Consider the following 22,587-nt stretch of genomic DNA (forward strand, 5'->3'; position numbering starts at 1 on the left):
AAGATTGGAAAATACCAATCGGCAATGTTCCTGCTCTGACTAAAGAATTGAAAATTAGGGATTCTGTTGACACCAAGCCATCAGAAATCCTGATCAAGGAATGTAATGTAATAGATGTACAGTATCTCATGTCTCTTTATGCAAAGTGATTGCGCTGTCAGTACTGTATGGTACTTTCTAGCATTTTTTAGTGTAAACTTTCCTTTCTTACAAAGAAAAAGTTTTACCATATAACAGTGTGTGTTTCGACTCACAGGCAACAGCACCCAGTCTCGCATATCGCTTGTCTCTGGAGCTTTGTTGCATTATCTCTTTGTATTTAGTATAAACAGGCACATTACACCACAGCAGTGTTTCATAAACTTTTTTTTTTTCCTCGTGACCCAATTATGATCTTTTTCGTGTCTTAACATCCATGGAGGATTGCTTAAACTGCCTGCTGTGACCCACTGTGAGACTCTTTGCAAACCGTATGAGACCTTTTCCATTGAATACAATGGTGATTTACGACTCTGTGTAACATAGAATCAGGCAAACCGCATCCCAAAAGAGGTTGAGACATATAGTTTATGAGACTATGCACTACAGTACCACATATAGTTTTGTTGAGTTCCATATATAACATGGTGTTTGTACAATACCCAACTTGCATAAAGTCGTATTTCACAGAATGTGTCGTGGACATTAAGCAGTGGATATCTGCAGTTTACTTTGAATCCCATTCAAAATAAAAGAAGTGTGTTTTGCCTGATCACTCCTGTTTTCTTAAGTGGCACGTAGCTTACATATTCTTAGGGAAGTCTGTTGAAGTGAACAAAGGACTTGAGGGTGTCTTAGAACATTAGAACAATCAAGACGACAACAAGCCATTCAGCCCAGCAAAACTCGCCAGTCCTGTCCACTGAATTCTTCCAAAATAACATCAAGTCGTGTTTTGAAAGTTCTTAAAGTCCTCCTGCCTACCACACTACTTGGTCGCTTATTCCAAGTGTCTCATCATTCCTTGTGTAAAGAAAAACTGGCCAATGTTAAGTGCAAAATTTACCCTTAACAAGTTTATGGCCGTTTTCGTTGATACCTTCACACTTGCCTTTGATCCAAATTTAAAAAAATATTAAATAAATAAAATTTATGCAAGCAAGTGTTGTCCCTGCCATTACCTAATCCATATCCACCATTCCTCCTATCCTGCCATGTTCAGACGTGACCCCCATTCAGCTGACATTTATTTCTGTTGGGTATTTTCATACAAGGAGTGTAGCTCAAAGTTCTCTCTTTGTGAAGAAAACTTCCTAATGTTTGTGTGAAATTTACCCCTCACAAGTTTCCAACTGTGTCCCCGTGTTCTTGTTGAATTCATTTTAACGTCACAGTCTTGTTCCACTAGAGCAGTGGTAGGCAGGGTTGGTGCTGGGGTGCCACGTTGGCTACAGGCTTTTGTTCCAACCCTGTTTCATAATGAGACGCCAATTATTGCTGGTGAAACATTTATTGCTCAAATGACATTTTGATGCTTCGTTTTAGTGGTCTCGCTTGTTAAGGTTCCCCACCCTTAATTGCTTATTTCAGTCTTAAACAGCTGCATTCAGTGTTTTTAATGGCTCATTTTAAACAATAAGATGCATATGACAAAGGAGCCAGCCATTCTGTAACGTGTTTCCAGTTACACCCGTGTAGATTTATTATGTAACTATTTTGTTAAATTTAACACACAAGAGAACAATGTGACATTCTGACAATTTTCTGCTTTAGTGTTCAACTCATTTAGATTATGTTTTTGGAAAGTAAAAAAATATATGATATAGGAACATAACATTGCAGACTAACAAGCCATAAAATTTAATAAGGTCCGAGATTGGCAAAGATTGATTTCTAATTAAGCATTTGGGTTGGAACGAAAACCTGCAGTCACTACGGCCCTCCAGGATCGATGTTGCCTACCCCTGTACTCGACTAATTCTCTTCAATCAGGTCTCCTTTTAATCTCCTTTTGCTTAAACTGTAAAGACTCAGCTCTTTTAATCTTTGCTTATAACTTATCCCCGTAACCCTGACTCAGCCTAGTTGCTCTTCTCTGGACTTTTTCCAATGCTGCAATGTTGGTTTTATTAGCCCGGAGACCAAAACTGCACACAGCAGGGGTCGCCAAGTCCGGTCCTGAAGGACCACCGTGGCTGCAGGTTTTCATTCTAACCCTTTTCTTAATACGTGACCTGTTTTTGCTGCTAATTAACTTCTTTTGAACTCATTTTAATTGACTTGCTGTTGAAGACTCAAACCCCTTAATTGTTTGTCTTTCCTTAATAAGCAGCCAAACAATAATAAGATACAAAATGTGCCAAAACAGCTAGTGTCCATCACACAATATCTCAAAATAAAGAAATGTGAAGGTCTCAGGAATGTCAATCTGCTGAGGTCCACAAAACATTTTAACAGTGTGCTCTTAGAAAAGAGAAAATCAACAGTTTCATAAATGTCTGCTGTTGCACACAATGAGACCAGCAACAAGCCACAGGTTGGCACCTCATTAAGTAACTGCTTGGAGTGAAATTGGTTGGAGTTTGAGGTTGGTTTTTTGTTGGCTCACTCACTTCACATTACATTTCTCTTTGGGTGCCATTTAAGGAAAGGGATGAAGCAATTTAAAGGAACGATGAAGAAATTCAGGGAAACAAATCTTAAAAGAGAAGTTAATTAAAACAAATTCACAAGAAGTTAATTAGCAACACAAACATGGCACCCATTAAAAATGGGTCAGAATGAAAACCTGCAGCCACAGTAGTCCTCAAGGACTGGTGTTGGTGACCCCTGGCACAAAGTACTCCAGATGAGGCCTCACCAGTGCGTTATAAATCTTCAGCTCAACCTCCTGTGACTTGTACTCCACACATCAAGGCGCTATATAACCTGACATTCTGTTGGGCTTCTTAATGGTTTCTGTCTGGCAGTTGATGGTGTCGAGTCCACTATGACTGCTAAATCCTTCCCATAAAGGTGCACTTTTGATTTTCAGACCTTTCATTGTGTGTTCAGACCACACATCAAGGCGCTATATAACCTGACATTCTGTTAGGCTTCTTAATGGTTTCTGTCTGGCAGTTGATGGTGCCGAGCCCACCTCAACTGCTAAATCCTTCCCATAAAGGTGCACTTTTGATTTTCAGACCTTCCATTGTGTGTTCAGACCTAACACTTTGTATGTGTAATACTTTTTCTTTAACTTATATTAAATTTCATCTGGCACAATTCTTGCCAAGCCTGTATGCTGTTCAAGTCCCTCTGTGGTGATTCAGTGGATTCAAGATTATCCGCCCATCCACCTAGTTTGGTGTCATCTGCAAATTGAACCAGCTTGATACTTCTTTACCTATCCAAATCATTTAGCAGAGTAGACAGTGTGGTCAGTGTGAGTGTTAAATTGACTAGGCTGTCCTAGGCTTCCCTGTCTGCAGCGATACACAAACTGATGGGTTTGTTCAGGACGACTGACTCTACTACTGTATTTAGTAAGGCTGGGGTGAGCTGTGCTTGGGTGGCAATATGCACAGCTACATGTTGGGCTGTGGGTGCGCTTCAACATCTGTCCTTCTAATTTTCTCGTTCAAATCCAAAACTTTTGAGGTGGTGAGCTGGGGCGTTGGAAGGAGACAGACTTAACATTTAAATGCAAAAAAAAAAAAGGCATAATTTCCATAACTGAGTCACTTTTTTTCTGTTTTGCTTCCTTACATGGAGAAAAAGACTCCTTGCCAATAAAAGATAATTGTTGTCCAGTGATGTCATTGTTTGAAGGGGCTTGCTCTGAAGGGCTGGGCTTCTTCTGCTGTTTACCAGGAGGCCCAGCTTTTCGCCTTATTTGCAAGCAAAGAAATCTACAAGACAAGTCATCTCTTGCTGAGGGGCGGGATTGATGAATCACAGCGTCGTTTTTATGTCCGCTTGACAACTGAACACATCTCCTTATTAGGCATATTGGCTTTTGTACGCACACACCCCTTTTTTTTTTTTTCCCCACATCCCACTGACATTCAGGCGTCTCAGAAAAAAGTAATGTCATCCATCAGTGAGATGTCTGCTGATTACATGCTTCACTAGAAAGAAGTTCAAAAGCAAGTGTGTACCTGTGCAGTGAATGCCATGTGAGACTATAGGCAACCATCCGAGCTCAGAAAGGAGTGGGATTTTTTATTTATTTTTTTTTTTTTTTGCTTTCTTAATAGAGGCATCCAGACTGTCACTGGCACACCAGGAAACAATACCCCCCCAAGAGCTCACTATTCAGTTAAAAATGTACAGAGGAAAGCCTCTCTCTGTTTCCTGTCTGTCTGACCGACCCAGACTTGTTTGCTAGAGGTGGACTGGCTGAGCTTTTTATGTTTCCTGTCTAAGTGAATTGGATGGTCAGCCAGAGTTAGACTGGGAAAGTGGACAGTCTGCTTCAAGGTTACAGCTATTGCCCCCGCTGCCTGAACTGAACTGGTTGCTTGAAGTCTGCCATTTCCTTGATTGATACTCTTCACTCAGCAAGTCAGATGGATGTGATGAGACCACTAGACTGGACACCATGTTTGAACACTCCACATTAGCAAAAACATTCCCACTGTGAAGCATGGTGGTGGCAACATCAAACTGTGGAGATGCTTGTCTGCAGTAAACCCTGGAAGGCTTGTGATGGTCAAATGAATGCAGCAAAATACAGCCGAACCTCGGTTTGCGAGCATAATTCGTTCCGGAAACGTGCTTGTAATCCAAAGCACTCATATATCGAAGCAAATTTCCCCGTAAGAAATAATGGAAACTCGGATCATTCATTTCACAACCCACAAATATTTATATAAAAATGGTTAACACAAAATATAAAGTAAAAATACGTCAAACAAATTAACCTGCACTTTACCTTTGAAAAGAATCATGGCTGGTGTGAGGGAGACGAGGAGGAGGGTTATTGTGTAGGACGACTTTCATTCTAACTAACGGAATCTCCACTATCTGTTGGCTCACTGGAATCTTCTTATTTTTTTGAGACTTTAATAAGGAAATTTCTCCGATGACAGTTGCTTTTGCCTGAAGAGTCACCACACTTGGACACAAAATAAAAAAAAAATGCTTTACACACTGTAAGGTGTCTTAAACTCTCTTGGGATTCATCCCCAACGGGACGACGCGCGGAAGAGCGGAATCCTGAAGCAACCGCAGGCTCCCAGCGCTGCAGCAGTTCGCCATAAACGTGAATCAGTCAAGCTATAGGTGCCTGCCATCGATGGGTGATGCAAGGAACATTATAAATGCAAGACCACAGTATTACTTGGCCACTAACCTGGCCACGGCCCTGCCTGACTGCTGTGTCTGTGAATATAAGAGCGGCAGATCCCGCTACAATACATAACTGTGCTGTTCCTGTTTCATGCTGAATAAAGCTGGTTTTGGTAAAGAACTGAGACTCAGCCTTGTGTTTTGGGGTGCATGACAGGGACTCGCACGTTACAACACACACACACGTGGCCACCATGCTATAGTAAACAGTATACGCTCATACGGATGTTGACTATATGAGTGAGGCACACAGACTGAGAATGAGCATGGTAGACGATTACCCACAATCCCCACGTGACGCTCGGCGGACAAAGCATATACGTACTACTCGTATTGCAAGACCTCGCTCGTTTATCAAGTTAAACTTTATTTAAAAATTTTAGCTCGCCTTGCAAAACACTCGCGGACCAAGTTACTCGCAATCCAAGGTTTTACTGTATGGGTTAAGCCATGTAGAAAACCATGATGCAATTTGCAACATAACAACCCCTAGCATAAAGCATAACAATGTTAATGTCCTGCAGTGTCTGAGTCAGAGTTCAGATCTCAGTTCAATTGAGGAATTATGGATACTCTAGGTGGGGGGGGAAAAAGGCTTTTCAGTTTTGATCAACATGAGACCTGACCGAGCTTTGAGCAGTTTTGTAGAAAAAAATGTGCAGCTGATAAAGCGAGATCTGTGCACGTAAGACGCAAGGCTGTCATGGCTCAGAGGTGCATCCACTGAATTCTGACGTGGAATGATGGGTGAATATTTATGAGATCGATGAGTTTGGGCTTTATATTTGTAATTAATGTAGACCAATCTGAAGAGAGACATTAACGTGTCTTTTTTTCTATTAAATCCACCGTGGTACAATGGTGTTTGACATTAAAATGTGCAAACTTCCAAGGGAGTGATCATTTTTTAAAGGCTCTATATAACCCTAGAAATCCGCATTTTTCTTTTTTTTTTAACAAATTGGATCATTATGAGTAGAAAAGCATTAACTCAGCGTTCCCCAACCTGTAGGCCGTGACTGAACCCAGATGAAACCTTGCCCCTCTGTTCTACTCCCCGCTCCGACAATTATGTTCAATTAACAACAGCATTAGCAGTGATGGATCACAGCTGACCTCCCTCTCACCACTCTAATGACTGCACTCGTTTCACAGCTGCAGTTTCGTAGGTGGACTGTGGCCGAACCAGGATGACCTCCCAACTCCCATTCTGATGAAATTGCTGGATTCACCAAAGAGAAAAAAGCATTAACAATCATCACTCTTGAAACATCTAATGCTCTGGTAACTGCACAGGACCCCAGCCCCACAACCACCAACAGCTTTGAGGGTCACGCTCAATTCACTAAGAGGGAACACACTGGCATGTGTAAAACTAGGCAGTGGCACCACAAAGGTTGTGGGGTGTTTTTTATTGTGCTTTTTATCTTTTTTTTTATGATTTCAATGAAGATCTGATCACGATTTAGGTATACAGTACACTAACTGAAATACCCGGCGTTGCCCGGGAGGAAAATAAAGCTTTTTTTTTTTTTATTGTTTGAGAAAAATATAATTAAAACAAAAACATAACTTTAAAAATAAAAATAAATTAGCAAACAATGAAGTCTCACAAATGTGCTTGTCTTGTGGTCTTGTATGTACAGTGGGTATAGAAAAGACCCCCTCCCTTCGAAATATTCCCATTTTTTTTGCTTTACAGCTTCAAATGAAAACACACACACACTTCCCAGCTTTACTTACTCAATGCAGCCGATAACATCCAAGTGAAAGATATTACAGCTACAGTTCAGAAAAATTATAAAAACAAAAACAAGATATACTGAGATTAATAAAGGATCACCCCCCAATGTAATTATTTTGTTGAACCCCCTTTTGCTTTAATGCCAGCCTTGAGTCTGTTGGGATTTTTCTCTATCAGCTTTGCACATCTAGATTGAGTAATATTTGCCCCCCACTCTTCTTTACAGTTTAACTGTTCAATTGGATGGTGAGCGTTGGTGGTCTGCTATCTTCAGATCTTTCCACAGATTTTCAGTGTGATTTTAGATCTGGGCTCTGACTGGACACACAAGGACATTCACTTTTTTCTCATTCAGCCCCTGTGTGGTCAATTTTGCCGTGTGCTTTGGGTCGTTGTTGTGTTGAGAGGTGAACATTCTGCACAGCTTCAATTTTCTTGCAGAGGGTAGCAGGTTTTCCCTCAAGAATTTGATGGGATTTTGCTCCATCCATTCTACCCTAATGAGAGCCCCAGGCTCTGCGGCAGAGAAACCCCACCACAACCGGATGGCCCCCTCCATGGTGTGTTGTGGATGGTGAGCTGCATTGGTGTACCGTTTGATTTTGCTCTCATCTGACCATAAGACCTTTTTCCACTTGGCATCAGAGTCTTCAAGGTGCATTCTGACAAAGCTCAAACAAGCCTTCATGTGGCCTTTCTTCAGAAGTGGCTTTTTCCTTGCGACCCTCCTGAACAAGTCACCCTTGTGGAGCGCTTGTGAAATTGTTGTCACCTGCACACCATTAATGACCACTCTGACATCAAATCCTGTAACTCCTTCAAAGTGGCCATTGACCTCTTGGTAGTTCCTCCTTGCTCTTCCATCTAGTTTAGAGGGCTGGCCGGGTCCAGGGAGGGTCCTAGTAGTACCAAGCACTTGCCACTTCTTTATTATGGACTTTACTGAGCTCCTTGGGATTGATAAAGCCTTTGAGATTTTTTTGTCTCCATCTCCTGCCTTATGTCTGTCCACAGCTCCATCCCTGAGATCTTTTGAAAGTGTCTTGCCACCCACAGTCAGTTGTTTGCTGTCAGTTACACTACTAAGCAAGGGAATGAATGGATCAGGAACAGCTTCACTAATCGCACCAATTACAACTGATCACAGGTGGAAGGAACCCAGTAACCATGGTCTGCAATGGAAATGGTGGGCACTGACACCTGATGGGGTTTAAGAGGGGGGTGATCCTTTATTAATCTCAGTATGTCTTCTTTTTGATTTATTATAACTTTTCTGAACGGTAGCTGTGATATCTTTCACTTGGATGTTAGAGATTGCTTTGAGTAAGTAAAGCTGGAAAAAATATTGGTTTGTGTGTTTTTATTTAAGCAAAAAAAAAAATGGGAATATTTCGAAGGGGGGTATTCTTTTCTATACCCACTATATATTATCATCCAGTTGACGCTTAGAACCGGCCAACTCTATTTAATTTCAAAAGCAACAGGGGTGTGGTGGTGCTGCTCAAACCTAAAGAATGCTGGCAGTCACCTACAGTTTGCACTCGGGAGGTCGTTCCGAGTGTCAACTGGATGATAACATGCTTACAAGACCGCAAGATCAAACACCTACCCAGAAGGGGGTGAGTTAGGGCTGATTTCACCCTACAGTAATTTTAGTTGATCAATGAGAAACATTTGTACCAGGTTCAATGAAAATCACTCCAGCCGTTCGGAAGTGATGCTGGAGCATACATACACACACACACACACACACACACATACATTGACTTTTATTTGTATATATTTTAATAATTCTCAATGGTTCAGACTTTCTAGCACCTTCTGTAGGATGGTCTGCTACATTCAACTGGATAAAGCACGTTAAGCTTACAGCTTTGTTCATTTATTGAGTTGTTTAGCCTGCTAGAACTGTAAGGGCTGGGCTCAGGCTGAGTGCCCCTTTGTCTGAAATGGAAGGAGTGATTGAAGTGTAATGCTTTGGTTTGGTGGTCTTCTAAAGGCCTGTTCTCTCCAGGCCTGCCCAACTGTTGGGTGTCTATTGAGTTCTTTTAGATGGATTGCTTCAAAGTGCCATTTTATTTCTCCCTCAATCAAATTCTGTGTTCATGTGTTCTCAGTGTTTTTGAATCTCTGAATTGTGAGTTTTTTTTTGTTTTTTTTTCCTTCCAGTCGGATTTTTGTGAAAAATCAGACGCCACTCGATTTGTTGTTTGGGCTGCCATAAAAGGAATTGTATTTAGTTGTGTGAAAAAAAAAAGAAAATCCGTGCTAAAAATGTATTTTGCCCCTGGAAATGAAATACAATCACACTTTTTTTATTTTATTTTATATAATTGACAGAGGTAAAAGGTCAGCATTATGTCACAACTTGAAGAATTTGGGTGTCTGTTTTCTCCGAATTGGACGATTTTGTAGGGCATTCATATTTAAGATTCTAACTCAGAATCCATCTCTCCAATTAGCTCATGAGTGCATCATAATAGTGATAATGGTGTAGTAGGAAGGATTACCTGTTTTATTTTACAGTTCATGTGGAGAAAGTAAGTACGCCCGATGAAATGCTTTTTCCTTTTTAACATAGTTTGTGGACAAATGGAAAGTAATGTAAATACCTACTTGATGTTGTTTCTGCCAAAGGACCAGTTATTAGACCTGCTCTTTTTTATTGAATACATTATTTACAAAGTCAAATTTTCATTGTTTTTTTCCCATAATTACATCATGTTTACGTAAAGATCATGTTTAATGAAGATAGTCTTGATATGTTACGAAATGGAAAAACATTTCAAAGGGTGTACCTACCTTTTCATTTGATCGTAGATCATTCTAATGGGTTGCTAATGGAGTAGCTACATCATTTTTTTTTTTTTTGCTGCATTTAGGTAAACTTGGCAATCTCTGCCAGTCAAAAAGCTGTCAGGAAAAGTAACTTCTCTTCTGTTTTATCTTGCAGATTGAAACGCTGTTTCGTGATCAGGCCACACCATGCGTGAATACAAGCTAGTAGTCCTCGGATCAGGAGGTGTGGGTAAATCCGCTCTGGTAAGTTACTTTCTAAATTTTTAAATATTCTAGGGGGCTTCGCTCACCAACCGCCAGGTTTGGTTAACCGGAAATACAATTTAAAGAGATTTGTTTTTTTCATGGAAATTGTTACATATGCATTATGTTCACTTTTACTTTAAAACTTCAGTAAACACAATATTTGGCATTAACTGTTCTTCAAGATCTCATTGAAATTTGATTCCTTGTTTGGTCTTACATTGTGATAATGCAACGTATAACGGCCCGTGAGTGAATATCATTTCTTTCTCTCTTATAAATAAACTGACTTTTTCGAATGTTGGTCCTTGGTGATTTGTTAATTGTCATAGCAAAAACTATTCTCACAGGAAACTGTAAACGTTTTAATACAAATGGCATATCAAGATCTCCTTTTGTGTCTGTTATTCTCAGAATATGTACTACATTACCTTTCTTGTCACCTGTTAAAATTTTACATGTTAGAATTGTTCTACTCATTACAACTAATCTTGTCCCATTGCATAGTCCATCACTCATACATAAATTACGCAATAACATTACGATACATCCTTCTTTCAACATTAACTCAGCTGGTGGAAGACCGGACGGTGTTAACAGTTGTGCTGTTATCTCTTTCTTTACCTCTGATTCATCTACTTCTTCTGGAAGTCCAAATGGCTGCATCGTTAAATCTTCTGCTTCTAACAATTCCTTGATGATTAAAAGAGCTGTTTGTTCATTCGACTTTTCGTATAGTGGTCCTTTGAACGCTTCCCATAATTGTAAAGCATCAACTTCACCCTTCATAATTAAGTACACGAAGAGGTGTCTTAATTTGTCAGGCATCATTACAGAAGTGGCATCAGACATCATTTCAAACATATTGTCGTCTGATTTACATCTTGAAAGGTACCGTACGTAGTTCCATCTATACAGTAATTAGAACATCTTTATACGACGCACCCAAAGGAGACCTGGCCGCTCCTCCGAAACCTCTCTTAAATGGCGACACAATGGGAAACAAATACAAATCTCCTCTTTGCTCAATCAGCTGCTGGCTTGCTGCTTCTGCCGTGCCACGTGAGCTGCACTTCGCTCGCCTACCCCTTCCCCCAAGTGTGCTATGCGCCGTTGTGAAGAGGGGGGTCTGAACGCACCCCAAGGAGACGCGGCCACTCCTCCGAAACTCCTGGGAAACAAATTATTTATTTATTTATTTTACCTCCTCTTTGCTCGATCAAATGTTGGCTTGCTGCTGCCTTGCCTCGTGATCTGCATTTCATGTGGCGCTTCGAACGCTTATTGCGGGGCGTGAAAGTGATCTCTTCCAAAGATCATGTCTCGTCGCAAGATTTTTTTTTTTTATAATAGAGAGATGGCTGTGATGGACAAAAAATGAAGTCACTACCATAGGGCTGACTGTAACAGAGTATGAACTACTCAGAAAATGAGCAGCATCAGGAAGGCAGGTGAGGCCGACAAATGGCCAATCATTTTACGTTACCTAAACATTACAGGAAAAGAATTGTTACTGGAAAAATAATGATTATAACTGGCTATTGAATATACTTGCACTACACCCAGGCCAAGAAAAAGAAGAACATAAAGATTTTATGAATGAAGGCTATATGAGCCAGCATAGCTCATCAGTCCCTGATCACCTAACTCTTTCAAAGTAATGTCAAGCTGAGATTTAAAGGTCCTCAAAGTCTTACTGTCTACTACACGGTTTGGAAACATTTCCATGTATCCGTGCAAATATGTGCATCCTGGGACTGAAGGGCTTTCACTACCCTCACATGCTAAAGTCATTAAAATAGTCTTCAGTAGAGAGAGCTGGGTGGGGACCTCATTGATGTCTTTGAGAATTTTGAAGACTTGAATTAAGCTGAAATTTATTACTTAAGTGGTGAATCACATACTGGGGGCACATCTTGTGTAGACTAAGAGGAAGTGCATTTAAGAATGAAGGCGGGAATCCCATCTCCACACAAATGGACATGGCAAGTTGAGCAATTGAAACACCAACTTTTAAATAAAACCGTGATGAGATATTCAGTTTGTTTACATGGTGGCTCTAAGGCTAGAGATCTGCACTGGCATTCGGTAGGTTGCTGGTTTCAATCCTGTAAATGCCAAAAGGAACTCTGCTCTGCTGAGCCCTTGAGCAAGGCCCTTAACCTGCAATTGCTGAGCACTTTGAGTAGTTAGAAAAACGCTGTATAAATGCAAAGAATTATTATTTATTATTATTATTATTATTATCCATATAACCGGATTGAGGTAAATACCCCGATTAAGGTACAAAGTTAGTTTCTTAATAGTCTGTATTTACCTGCACAAGTAATCTTCTGCAGTTCTCCTTTGTCAAATCGTTCCAAGGTCATTAAACTACACAAAAAGCACTTAAACGTCACCATCGGCCGCAGTAAATCCGAAAATAAGCATGATGCCTGTGATCGTGTTCTTGTATCTTATAGGTATATTTGTCAAATTAACGCTTTATTTATAACTTTCTGTTACTGGATAGCACACAGCAAACTCTTTGCTGCTTAGATGTGCTGTTAAATTCTCCAAACAACCAGGATTGCTGGAATAATAATTGTACGTATTTTACTTCAATAAGATATGTGTTAGGTTACTCAGTACTTTAAAAAGTAATTAGACTACATAATGCACATTACTTTTAATGGTTACGCTATTGCTATTGAGATTGTGTTGCTGAGTTTAGCACTCTCATCAATAGAGATTTAGCAATTTGTGAAATGCTGAGAGAGATTATTTCAGCCAGGGGAAGAAACAATGTGATCACCTCAGCATTTGCTACTGGAAATTTATTTTATGGACACCTCTATCCATGTCTGGTGAAAGCATGTGAAGCAAATATATGCGCATGCTGACAGAGAGCAACAAACATGTGCAGACTAGAAATTCCTTAACATTAATCTGGTTATGGGTTTATGTAACCACAGAATTGGGTTATTGGTGGAGAAATCTAGCAGTTTCTCAGTGGACAATAACCCAATTTCTCTAACTGGAATAAGCGTTTACATGGCATTTTAGAAATCGTTTTTTTTTTTATGAATAATCGGGTTATTGAGGCTCATGTAAACACAGTAATATTCCTAAGATAGCAGGTCTCGGTTAAAGTGCTGAAAGTTTATCGGATGTATAAGAAGTACTACGTAACTAGCTGAGTTCTATTCTGTATACACTATTTGTTTGGGGGGGCACTATTACTAGTTCAGTGGAGTTCCTTACTCTTAAACATGCTACATAATATTGGCCGTGAGTAAAATATTAGTGTTGTAGATGCTTTTCCTAATGACTTGGCTTTTATTGATGGTCATTATAAAAACACAATTTAAGAGTGTGGCCACCAGGGGGCGCATCGGATCCCCAAAACCAGCACAGACAGACACCAGGTACAAGTCCAGCAGCATACAGGCTTTATTTAGTGGTAAACATAAACACTTTTCAGTCGTTCTCACCTGCTCAGCACAGTGCAGTAAAGCACATGTTGTGTACTCTTTGTATTATTTAGCAGATAATGTATCATATATAAAAATGTATACTGTATATGAACCAAGGTTATTATATTTTGCCTTTTTATATTAGTTTTTATTTCTATATTTTTTCTTACATTACTTAGAAATTCAGTTTAGTTTTAGTTTTCCTTCATCGTGCCTTTTTAGTTTTAGTGTAGTTTTTATTTTACAAAGACATTTCTATTTTGACAGAAGTGAAAGGGTCTGGAGAAGCCATGGAGAACATTATGCTGCCTGTAACATCATTCAGCATGAGCAGTTTGGTGGTGGGTTAATGATTGTCTGGGGAGGCATATCCATGGAGGGTCACACAGACCGCTACAGGCTTGACAAAGGCACCTTGGCTGCCATTAGGCATCAGGATGAAATCCTTGGACCCATTGTCAGACCCTATGCTGGTACAGTGGCTCCTGGTGCACGACAATTCCTGGCCTCGTGTGGTGAGAGTATGCAGGCAGTTCCTGGAGGATGAAGGAATTGATACCATTGACTGGCCACCACACTTTCCTGACCTAAACCCAATAGAACACCTCTGGGACATTATGTTTTGGTCCATCGAATGCCACCAGGTTGCACCTCAGACTGTCCAGGAGCTCAGTGATGCCCTGGTCCAGATCTGGGAGGAGATCCCCACAACACCATCTGTCATCTCATTAGAAGCATGCACCGATGTTGTCAGGCATGTATACAAGAACACAGGGGCCATACAAAGTGCTGCGTACAATTTGGAGTTGCTGCAATTAAATTTTGGCAAAATGGACTAGCCTGCCACATAACTTTTTCACTCTGATTTTTGGGGCGTCTTTGAATTCAGGGCTCTGTAGGTTGATCATTTTCATTTCCATCAAACGATGTGGCATCCTTTCGTTCCTAACACATTACCCAGTCTATATCAGTATAGATATCCAGGAGGATTTCTTTTCCCCATTGAGATCTGATGTGTTTTCAAAGTGTTCCTTTAATTTTTTGAGCAGTTATATATATATATATATATATATATATATATATATATATATATATAAAGTTTTAGATTTAGTAATTCTAGTATGGTTAAGGAGCTACTATGGAGTTTAGTTTTTGTGTCACAATGAGACAGAACTGTGCACTTAACGAGTTTGGATATAATATGACTTTAATGTTTGTGGCTTACTGCACTACACGACGCAGTTGACTATTTGGTTCTGTTTTTGTCTGATAAAAACAAGCATAATCAAAACCAGATAATGAATATGAACAATTTTCACACAATTTTATGATTTTTTAAATATTTTCTATGTTATTTGTGCTGAACAAATCTGCACTGACTGTTAACACTTTTTTCTTTTCCTTTTATTGCCAAGAATGGGCCAATTTGTAATGAAATTTAGGTGAATTTTAAGGTGTGAGGGTTTTTTTACTCTAAATGGCTATAGCACATAACATATCCTGCTCCAGCGACAATGTGCTTATAATGAATGCCTTCAATATTACATTCAAAATCTCAAATACTGGGCTTTGTTATTTTCTATCAGACATATTGATTTCTGATTCCATCTCAGGCACAAACATTTTATAGACAGAATTTTACCACCTGCAGACCTGAAAAGATAAAAATCAGAAAATGGAATCTACTGTGTTGTGACAGGTGTGATCATGAAAATCACGGGGCCTTAGGAAGAACAGGACTTTTAGGCTTGAATCAGTGTGCAGACCCCACCTAGCTATATTGAGGGAAACAAAAAAATAACAAGCATGTAGTGTCAAGGTTAAGGGCAGTGAAACTTGGATAGCCCACCATAAGAACAGTAAACCCATAATGAGCAGAGCAGGAGCAGGTAATAAGATTATGGACAGGCACAAAATGACAGAGACAGCATCTGAGATTAAGAACAATATAGACATTATCTAAAACTGTTTATCAGCGCAGGAACACATGAACCTGGAGCCTACCCAGGCAGGTTTGGGTGCAAAGCAGGAAAAATCCCTGGTATACAATATGTATGATATGGCTGATGCTAAGAACAAAAAGAATATGATATTTCAAATATCTATTGGGAGAGAGAGAGATGCATTGAAAAAATGGGGACAGATATTTAAAACATAATTCCGCTATTGGTTTCTTTTCACAATATCTGCTATTAATAACATAACTTAAATAATTAACTTAAAAAGATAAAATAAATATAGCATAAATACAAAAACACATTAGTATGTTTAGCATTTCATCACTTGGCAGACCCTCTTTGCTTACCTACCTGTGGTTCAGTAGAGACATTGCCAACTCAGGAATTTTACAAGGTTTGTATCTCTTCGTTGTTAAATGACATTTTTAAAGCAAAAGTGATTGGTTAGCAACAATATGCTGATCTTGTATGACGACCTAGTCAGTCTCTCAATCAGTACCGTTTTATTTTCAAAAATCAGGAGTGGTCTCCCCACGACTTTCTTGTGTACTCAGATATGGGGATGGATATTTGAGGAGTAAACCGCAAGACAATGATTATATTATGTAAATTAAAGAACCTTCAACAACAAATCAAATCAAATTAATAATATATTGATCAATTATTATAAAAGTAAAGTTGATTAAATTAGACTAAAAAATTGAGTATGTGTTCAGGTAAAGTATCACTTCCGGTTGATGGATTTGGCCCAAAAGTTAATAGAGATCTACAATTTTGGTGTAACGACCACATGCCAAATTTCATCCATCTATCTAGTTCCGTTTTTGAGTTACCATGTTTACACACAGACATAATTCCAATAAACTGTATTTTCGGACTTGGGGAGGTCTAAAACTTCAAGATTCATCAAAATCTCGAGGTCAAATTTTTTTCATGATTATTCTTTCTCTATACTTCGTATGCGAAGTGGCAGGTGAATTACTGTCAACAAAAAGCAGGCACCTGAGAAATAAACTGAAACGGTACTCACTTGTGATTTTTCTGTCCATACGGTAAAGTTTTTGTTGACCACCACATTCCAGTTTCATGGGTTTGAATTACATCTTGATATACAACAAGTGCACAAAAAAAGGCAGTACGTAAATCACTTTCTATTCCACACGCTTTACCTGCGTATTCAGCTTGCTCTGTCATCGTAAATGCTGTGTGAACAGCCGCCCTCCTTCACCAGCCGCCGTTCACTGGATGAATGTATGCGAGTGGCTCGTGGTGGATGACTTTCAGTTTTAGAGTTTAAAAGTTAAGGGTTAAAAACTAACAGCAGGAATATTCATTCAAAGACAAAAACTAAAATTATTTTAGTAAATTATTATTTTATTTCAGTTAGTCTTTCCAGCTATTTTATAGTTCCATTTAGTCTTAGTTTTTCATCTCGGTTTTGTTAATTATTTTATTTCAGTTTACGAAAAAGATTTTTTTTAATAATAGTTTTAGTTTTGATTTTAACTATAATAACCTTGACATGCACACATATATAAATATGTATACATATAACTTGCATGGGAAAAAAAAGAAGCTGCCTTAACCGGTTTCCATCAGTGTTCCTGTGTTCTTGTAGAAGAACTCACTTTAAAGTACCTGTTGACATCCACCATACCAATTCACTGTATAATTTTGGGCACTTCCAAATGTTAAATTACATCGTAATTTTCGTGTACTTCAACCAAAATATTCAGTTTTTGTCATAACTTGCTTTATGCAATTCTGTAAACAGTCTAGTTGCTTTTGATTCAAATTTTTTTCTACTATTAAGCATATTTTGTAATAACACTGACCAAAGCTGCATATAGTACTCCAGATGTGGCTTCACAGTTGTGCTCAATCAATACCCAGTGGCAAAGGAAAAAGAGGATATTAGAATTTTTTGTAAATTTATTAGAAATTAAAACTGAAATCTTACCTTCACACAAGTATGCTATTGCACTTGATGATCTTCTTCTTTCGGCTGCTCCTGTTAGGAGTTAGCCACAGCGGATCAACTTCTTCCATATGTTTCTGTCCTCTGCATCTTGTTCTGTGACACCCATCGCCTGCATGTCCTCTCTAACCACATCCCTAAACCTTCTCTTAGGCCTTCCTCTTTTCCTCTTGCTTGGCAGGTCTATCCTTAGCATCCTTCTCCCAATATACTTAGCATCTCTCCTCTGCACATGTCCAAGCCAACGCAATCTCGCCTCTCTGACTTTGTCTCCCAACCTGAGATGACCCTCTAATGTCCACATTTCTAATCCTGTCCATCCTCGTCACACCCAATGCAAATCTTAGCATCTTTAACTGTGCCACCTCCAGCTTTGTCTCCTGCTTTCTGGTTCGTGCCACTGTCTCCAACCCATATACCATAGCTGGTCTCACTACTGTCCTGTAGACTTTCCCTTTCACTCCATGCTATTGCACTTGATATTTGACCCAAATGTATCCCATTCTGTTCACCATCATTGATGTTTGGAATCCACCCATAATCAATAGTCAATTGCACCGGTCTAACAGCTGACAAAAAGCAATCCATGAGGTTGAAGAAATTGTCTACAGATTTTAGAGACTGGTTTGTATCGAGGCACAGATCTGGGGATGGAAACAATTTTATTTGCAGCATTGATGGTTCTCAAGAGCACAGTGGCCTTCATAATTCTTAAATGGCTGATGTTTGCAATAATTGAAACTGAGCAGGCTGCTCAGCCAAACTGGTCACTAGAGGAGAAGAGCCTTGGTGAGAAAGGTGACCAAGAAACCCAATGGTCACTCTGGCTGAGCTCCAGAGAATCTTTGTGGAGATGTGAGAAACTAGAAAGATAGCTATCACCGCAACACTAGCACTAATCTGGGATTTATGGCAGAGTGGCGAGACAACACGGGAAAGGCTGTGTGATGAAATAAAACACAAATGAGAGTGATCAAACGTTTGGGGAAATGCCCCGTATAATGGTGGTGGATTCGTCATGGTCAAAGGCAAACACAGACATTGACAATCACAAAATTTGCCTTGTGAAAATACAATGACAAACAGGAAATTAAATCTTGACAGATATAATAATGATTGAGGGAGACGAATCTGACATCATAATTGGGAGATAGAAATTAAGTCATCAAGAAGAGACCGGAAATTAATTCCTCAGGAAGGGATCAGAAGTGAAGTAATCATTGGGAACCGGAATTGGAGTCATCTACTGGAGCCGGAACGGACTTGAACACGTGCGCATTACGTAAGGTAGAACCGTTAATCTTCTGTTTTTCTGTTGAGGAAGGGAAAAAGGCGTTAATACTCTGTTCCAATCCCCCACCTTTCGTTCTTTCGTGCTCCATTGGGCCCTCTGGCTTCTACAAAGATGTCGGTTCAACTCCAATTCACACCTTTATAATTGAATGAAGTCCAGGGCTGAGATCAGTGCAAACTGCACTTTCATCCACTTAGCTTCTTGGCATTTGGTGAAGCTGGAGGTCTACCTCCCTTTTCAATTTACTGATTTAACAGGCCTGGTGTACCCATAAAGCCTAGCACAACGGGCAATGTCTACTTTGTCCTATACTTATTGGTGCCTGCCTTGTGCCTCCCTACTTATTGGAGCAGTTGTCTTTTTAACACTAAATGAAGCCATGAAAACTCCAACTGTCCATGATCAGTGTAAAAATGATGTCAAACCTCAAGCCGCTATCTTTGGTGATGCTATTGTGGAGAGAGGAGCTGCTCAGCATATACAGAAAATGGCAGCCTTCATGTTTGGTAGTAAAATAAAGTGTGCAAGAAAAACTAGTAGAAACAGCCACCTTGGCTATAACAGTTTAACATTTATTTGATTGCATTTAGTAGTGCTGGGAGGTATACCAGTTCATACCGAAAACCGTTTTTTATTTTTGTTATGATATGGATTTTTCTCATACCGCAATACCAGTTTTAATAGCTTAAACAATATTCAGAATTTGGCGCAGTGGGAAATCGTTTAAGGGGTGACCTTTTTCACTGCTACACCGCTAAACATGCATGTAATGGAGTACATGCGTTAGTGGAGGTATTGAGTGGTGAAAATGGACAATGGACGGAGAGCATTCAGAAACTGAGGCTGTAGCTGACGATAAAGTTTGAACATGATGACACAGAAGAACTTTTGCTGAAAAAAGGAGTGTGTCTGTTGCCTGGAGATACTTTCTTTTTAAAAGGTTGGATGTGGACCAAACAACTGTTTACCGCAAATGCTGTCGAGCTAAAGTTGGTGCCAGAGGCGGCAACACGAGCAATTTGCTGCACCACCTCAGCCACAAACATGCTTTGGTGTACCATGAATGTAAGGAACTAAGATTGGCAAACCTCCACGTCCTTAGGTAAAGCTGAAAAAGCTAGAGGACACTCGAGTCAGACGTCACTTGTAGACGTGTTTGCTAGAGGTGCTGCCTACGACAAAAGGGGTAAGCAGTGGATCGAGTTAACCAACGCCGTTACAATCCATATAGCTAACGTCAGTGGACAGAGATTGTTAACATTAACAGAAAGTGTAGTTGGTTTACAAAACATATTCATTATTTATTCCTTTTCTAAGACATGTTCAGTGCAATACAACTTTTGACAAGCACCTCTGGATATTTTACTAAGTCTGAATGCCTCTTTGGTTGGTTGAAAAAATGTTATTAAAATTATGGTTCCATATTTTGACTGCAACTGTCATGCAATGTGATTCCTTCTCTTCATTAGTGCCACCTCCTTGTAAACTATCACTTTATGGGGCTATGCAAATCTGTATTAATACTTGTGTGCACATTAAAATGTTTTTTTGTACAATGTACAATTCTCATGACAGTGGAATAGGTTATTCTTAGCCAGTCTACTGCAGTAATTGCAGTGGAAAATGTGGTTAACATCCTCTCATGCATGGGAAAAAAATACCGTAAAATACCGTGAAACCAGGATAATTTAGAAAAATACCATGATATAGAATGTGTGTCATACCGCCCAGCCCTAGCATTTAGTATGTTTCTTGTCTTTCATGGCTACATCTTCTTGTTATTGTGCCTGTGTTTTATGGTATTAGTACTAGGGTGTTGTACCGTGTTAGCCATTATGAATGTAGAGAAAAGCCAAGCAAAATGACACCTTTTATTGGCTAACTAAAAAGATTACAATATGCAAACTTTCAAGGCAACTCAGGCCCCTTCTTCAGGCAAAGATGTAATACAGAAACTGGAGTTCTCTGTGTTTATATCCACACACTAGGTCTGGACAATGAAAAATCTTAAAATGTAAAAAATTAATAGGTTCATTCAAGCTAAGATTAATTTAACAAGAGAGAGAAGAACAATGTATGGTCAAGATCTTTGGATAAGATAACTGTCCAACAAAGTCCTTTGAAGTTTGTGATGAGTTTTTCAAATCAGTGTGGGTCTGTAGTAGTGATGGGAAGTTCGGATCATTTAACCGTCTCGGACCTTTGAGTCTCATTCAAAAGGAACAAATCTTTTTTTTTGAGTCATTTTGTTCATTTTAGCAAAATATAATTAAAAAGTTACCTGTTACGTCCCTAACACATCTACTGCTTACACAAATGTTAATCAAACTACAAAATCATAGTGACAGAAATTGACAGACCATTTTTATTTAAAAGAAAATGCGTTTTAGATATTTTTGATAATTTTATGATAATTTCTAAATATGATCCAACATACAACAAATGGAATTTTACGTTAGTATTTGACTGAGTTGCTGAGCCGGTAAGTGGTCACGTGACAAAAGAACGACCGACTCGAAAGACTCGAGGAATGGACTAATCAAATCTGTTTCCGGCTCAGACTGCTTAGGTTAAGCTTATGGGGCTGTCACGTGATGAACGAACGACTCGAACCTGAAGACTCGAGAGATGAACTAATCAATTCTGTTTCCGGCTCAGACTGAGTTGGTTAAGCTTATGGGGCTGTCACGTGATGAACGAACGACTCGAAAAACCCGAAAACTTGAAACAAGTGAATCAAGAATTCCAATACAGAAACTATAGGAAGTTGCGCAAATGCGCATGCGCAACTGAACAAATCACTCCCACGAGACGACTCGTTCTTCCCGAGTCACATTAGAGATTCGTTCAAAATGAACGAATCGTTCAAGAACGACCCATCACTAGTCTGTAGACAGGTTATCTGTGTCAGTCTGAGAGATGCAAACAGTCCTCATACCTGGCTATAAAACTCTTGTCTCTATTCAAGCCATGTTGTAATGTATTAAATTTTATCCTGAGTTTAACTTCCCATTCTTTTCTCTCTTGCTGTGTTTTGAAGTTGCCCATAAGCACTGTGACTTTAAAGTCCCTCTCACAGTGTTCATGGATGTTGAAGTGGGCTGCTACATGAACATCTGTGTTGCCATGTTTAATGTGGAATCTGTGTAAATTCATTCTCTGGCGGAGTGTTTGTCCAGTTTCTCCCACATAGATTGCAGTGTCAGGACATTTCATGCAGAGAATTAGGTAGACAACATTAGATGATCTGCAGGAAAACGATCCCTTTATGTGATGTTCAAGTCGGCAGTGTGGTATAACTATACGGTCTGTATTGTAGATGTGGGCACACGTTTTACATCTTTTCTGTAGGCAGGGAGATGAGCCATTTTCTGTCGGTTCATTTAGGGAGCTTCGGACAATTAGTTGCTAAAGGTTTGGTGGTTGTCTGTATGCCAGGAGGGGAGGTTCAGGAAATGCATTTTTCAGTGTTTGGTCGTTATTTAGCATTGGTTGAAGTTCTTTTATAATTTTTCAAAGTGTTTCAAGATGTGGGTTGTAGGTGACAACAAGGGGGATGCGGTTCTTGTTGTCTTTGTTTTTATATTCCAGAAGGTTGTCTCTGGGTATGGCAGTAGCTCTTCTTATTTGAGTGTCTGTATAACCTTGTCTGATGACCTCTTGTCTGAGCTCCCGGTCTGTCGGGTCTGAGCAAATACAATTGTACCGTATTGCTTGGCTAAAAATAATGGAGCGCCTTATATGCTTGGGGTGGAAGCTGTCACTTCTTAGGTAGGTCCGTCTGTCTGTTGGTTTGTGAAAAA

The 22,587-nt window shown here is 39.5% G+C and overlaps 1 protein-coding gene across 1 annotated transcript in view; it reads left to right on the forward strand.

Moving 5' to 3' along the window:
- The window catches only part of LOC120526306 (ras-related protein Rap-1A), a 118,057-nt gene that overhangs the window by 64,044 nt on the left and 31,426 nt on the right, over positions 1-22,587 (forward strand). The window contains exon 2 of the mRNA XM_039749435.1: positions 10,011-10,099. Coding sequence (XP_039605369.1) covers positions 10,043-10,099 — 57 coding nt within the window. The 5' untranslated portion in view covers positions 10,011-10,042. The remainder of the gene's footprint in view (positions 1-10,010; positions 10,100-22,587) is intronic.

This window comes from Polypterus senegalus, chromosome 3, assembly GCF_016835505.1.
Source record: "Polypterus senegalus isolate Bchr_013 chromosome 3, ASM1683550v1, whole genome shotgun sequence".
NCBI classification, from domain to species: domain Eukaryota; kingdom Metazoa; phylum Chordata; class Cladistia; order Polypteriformes; family Polypteridae; genus Polypterus; species Polypterus senegalus.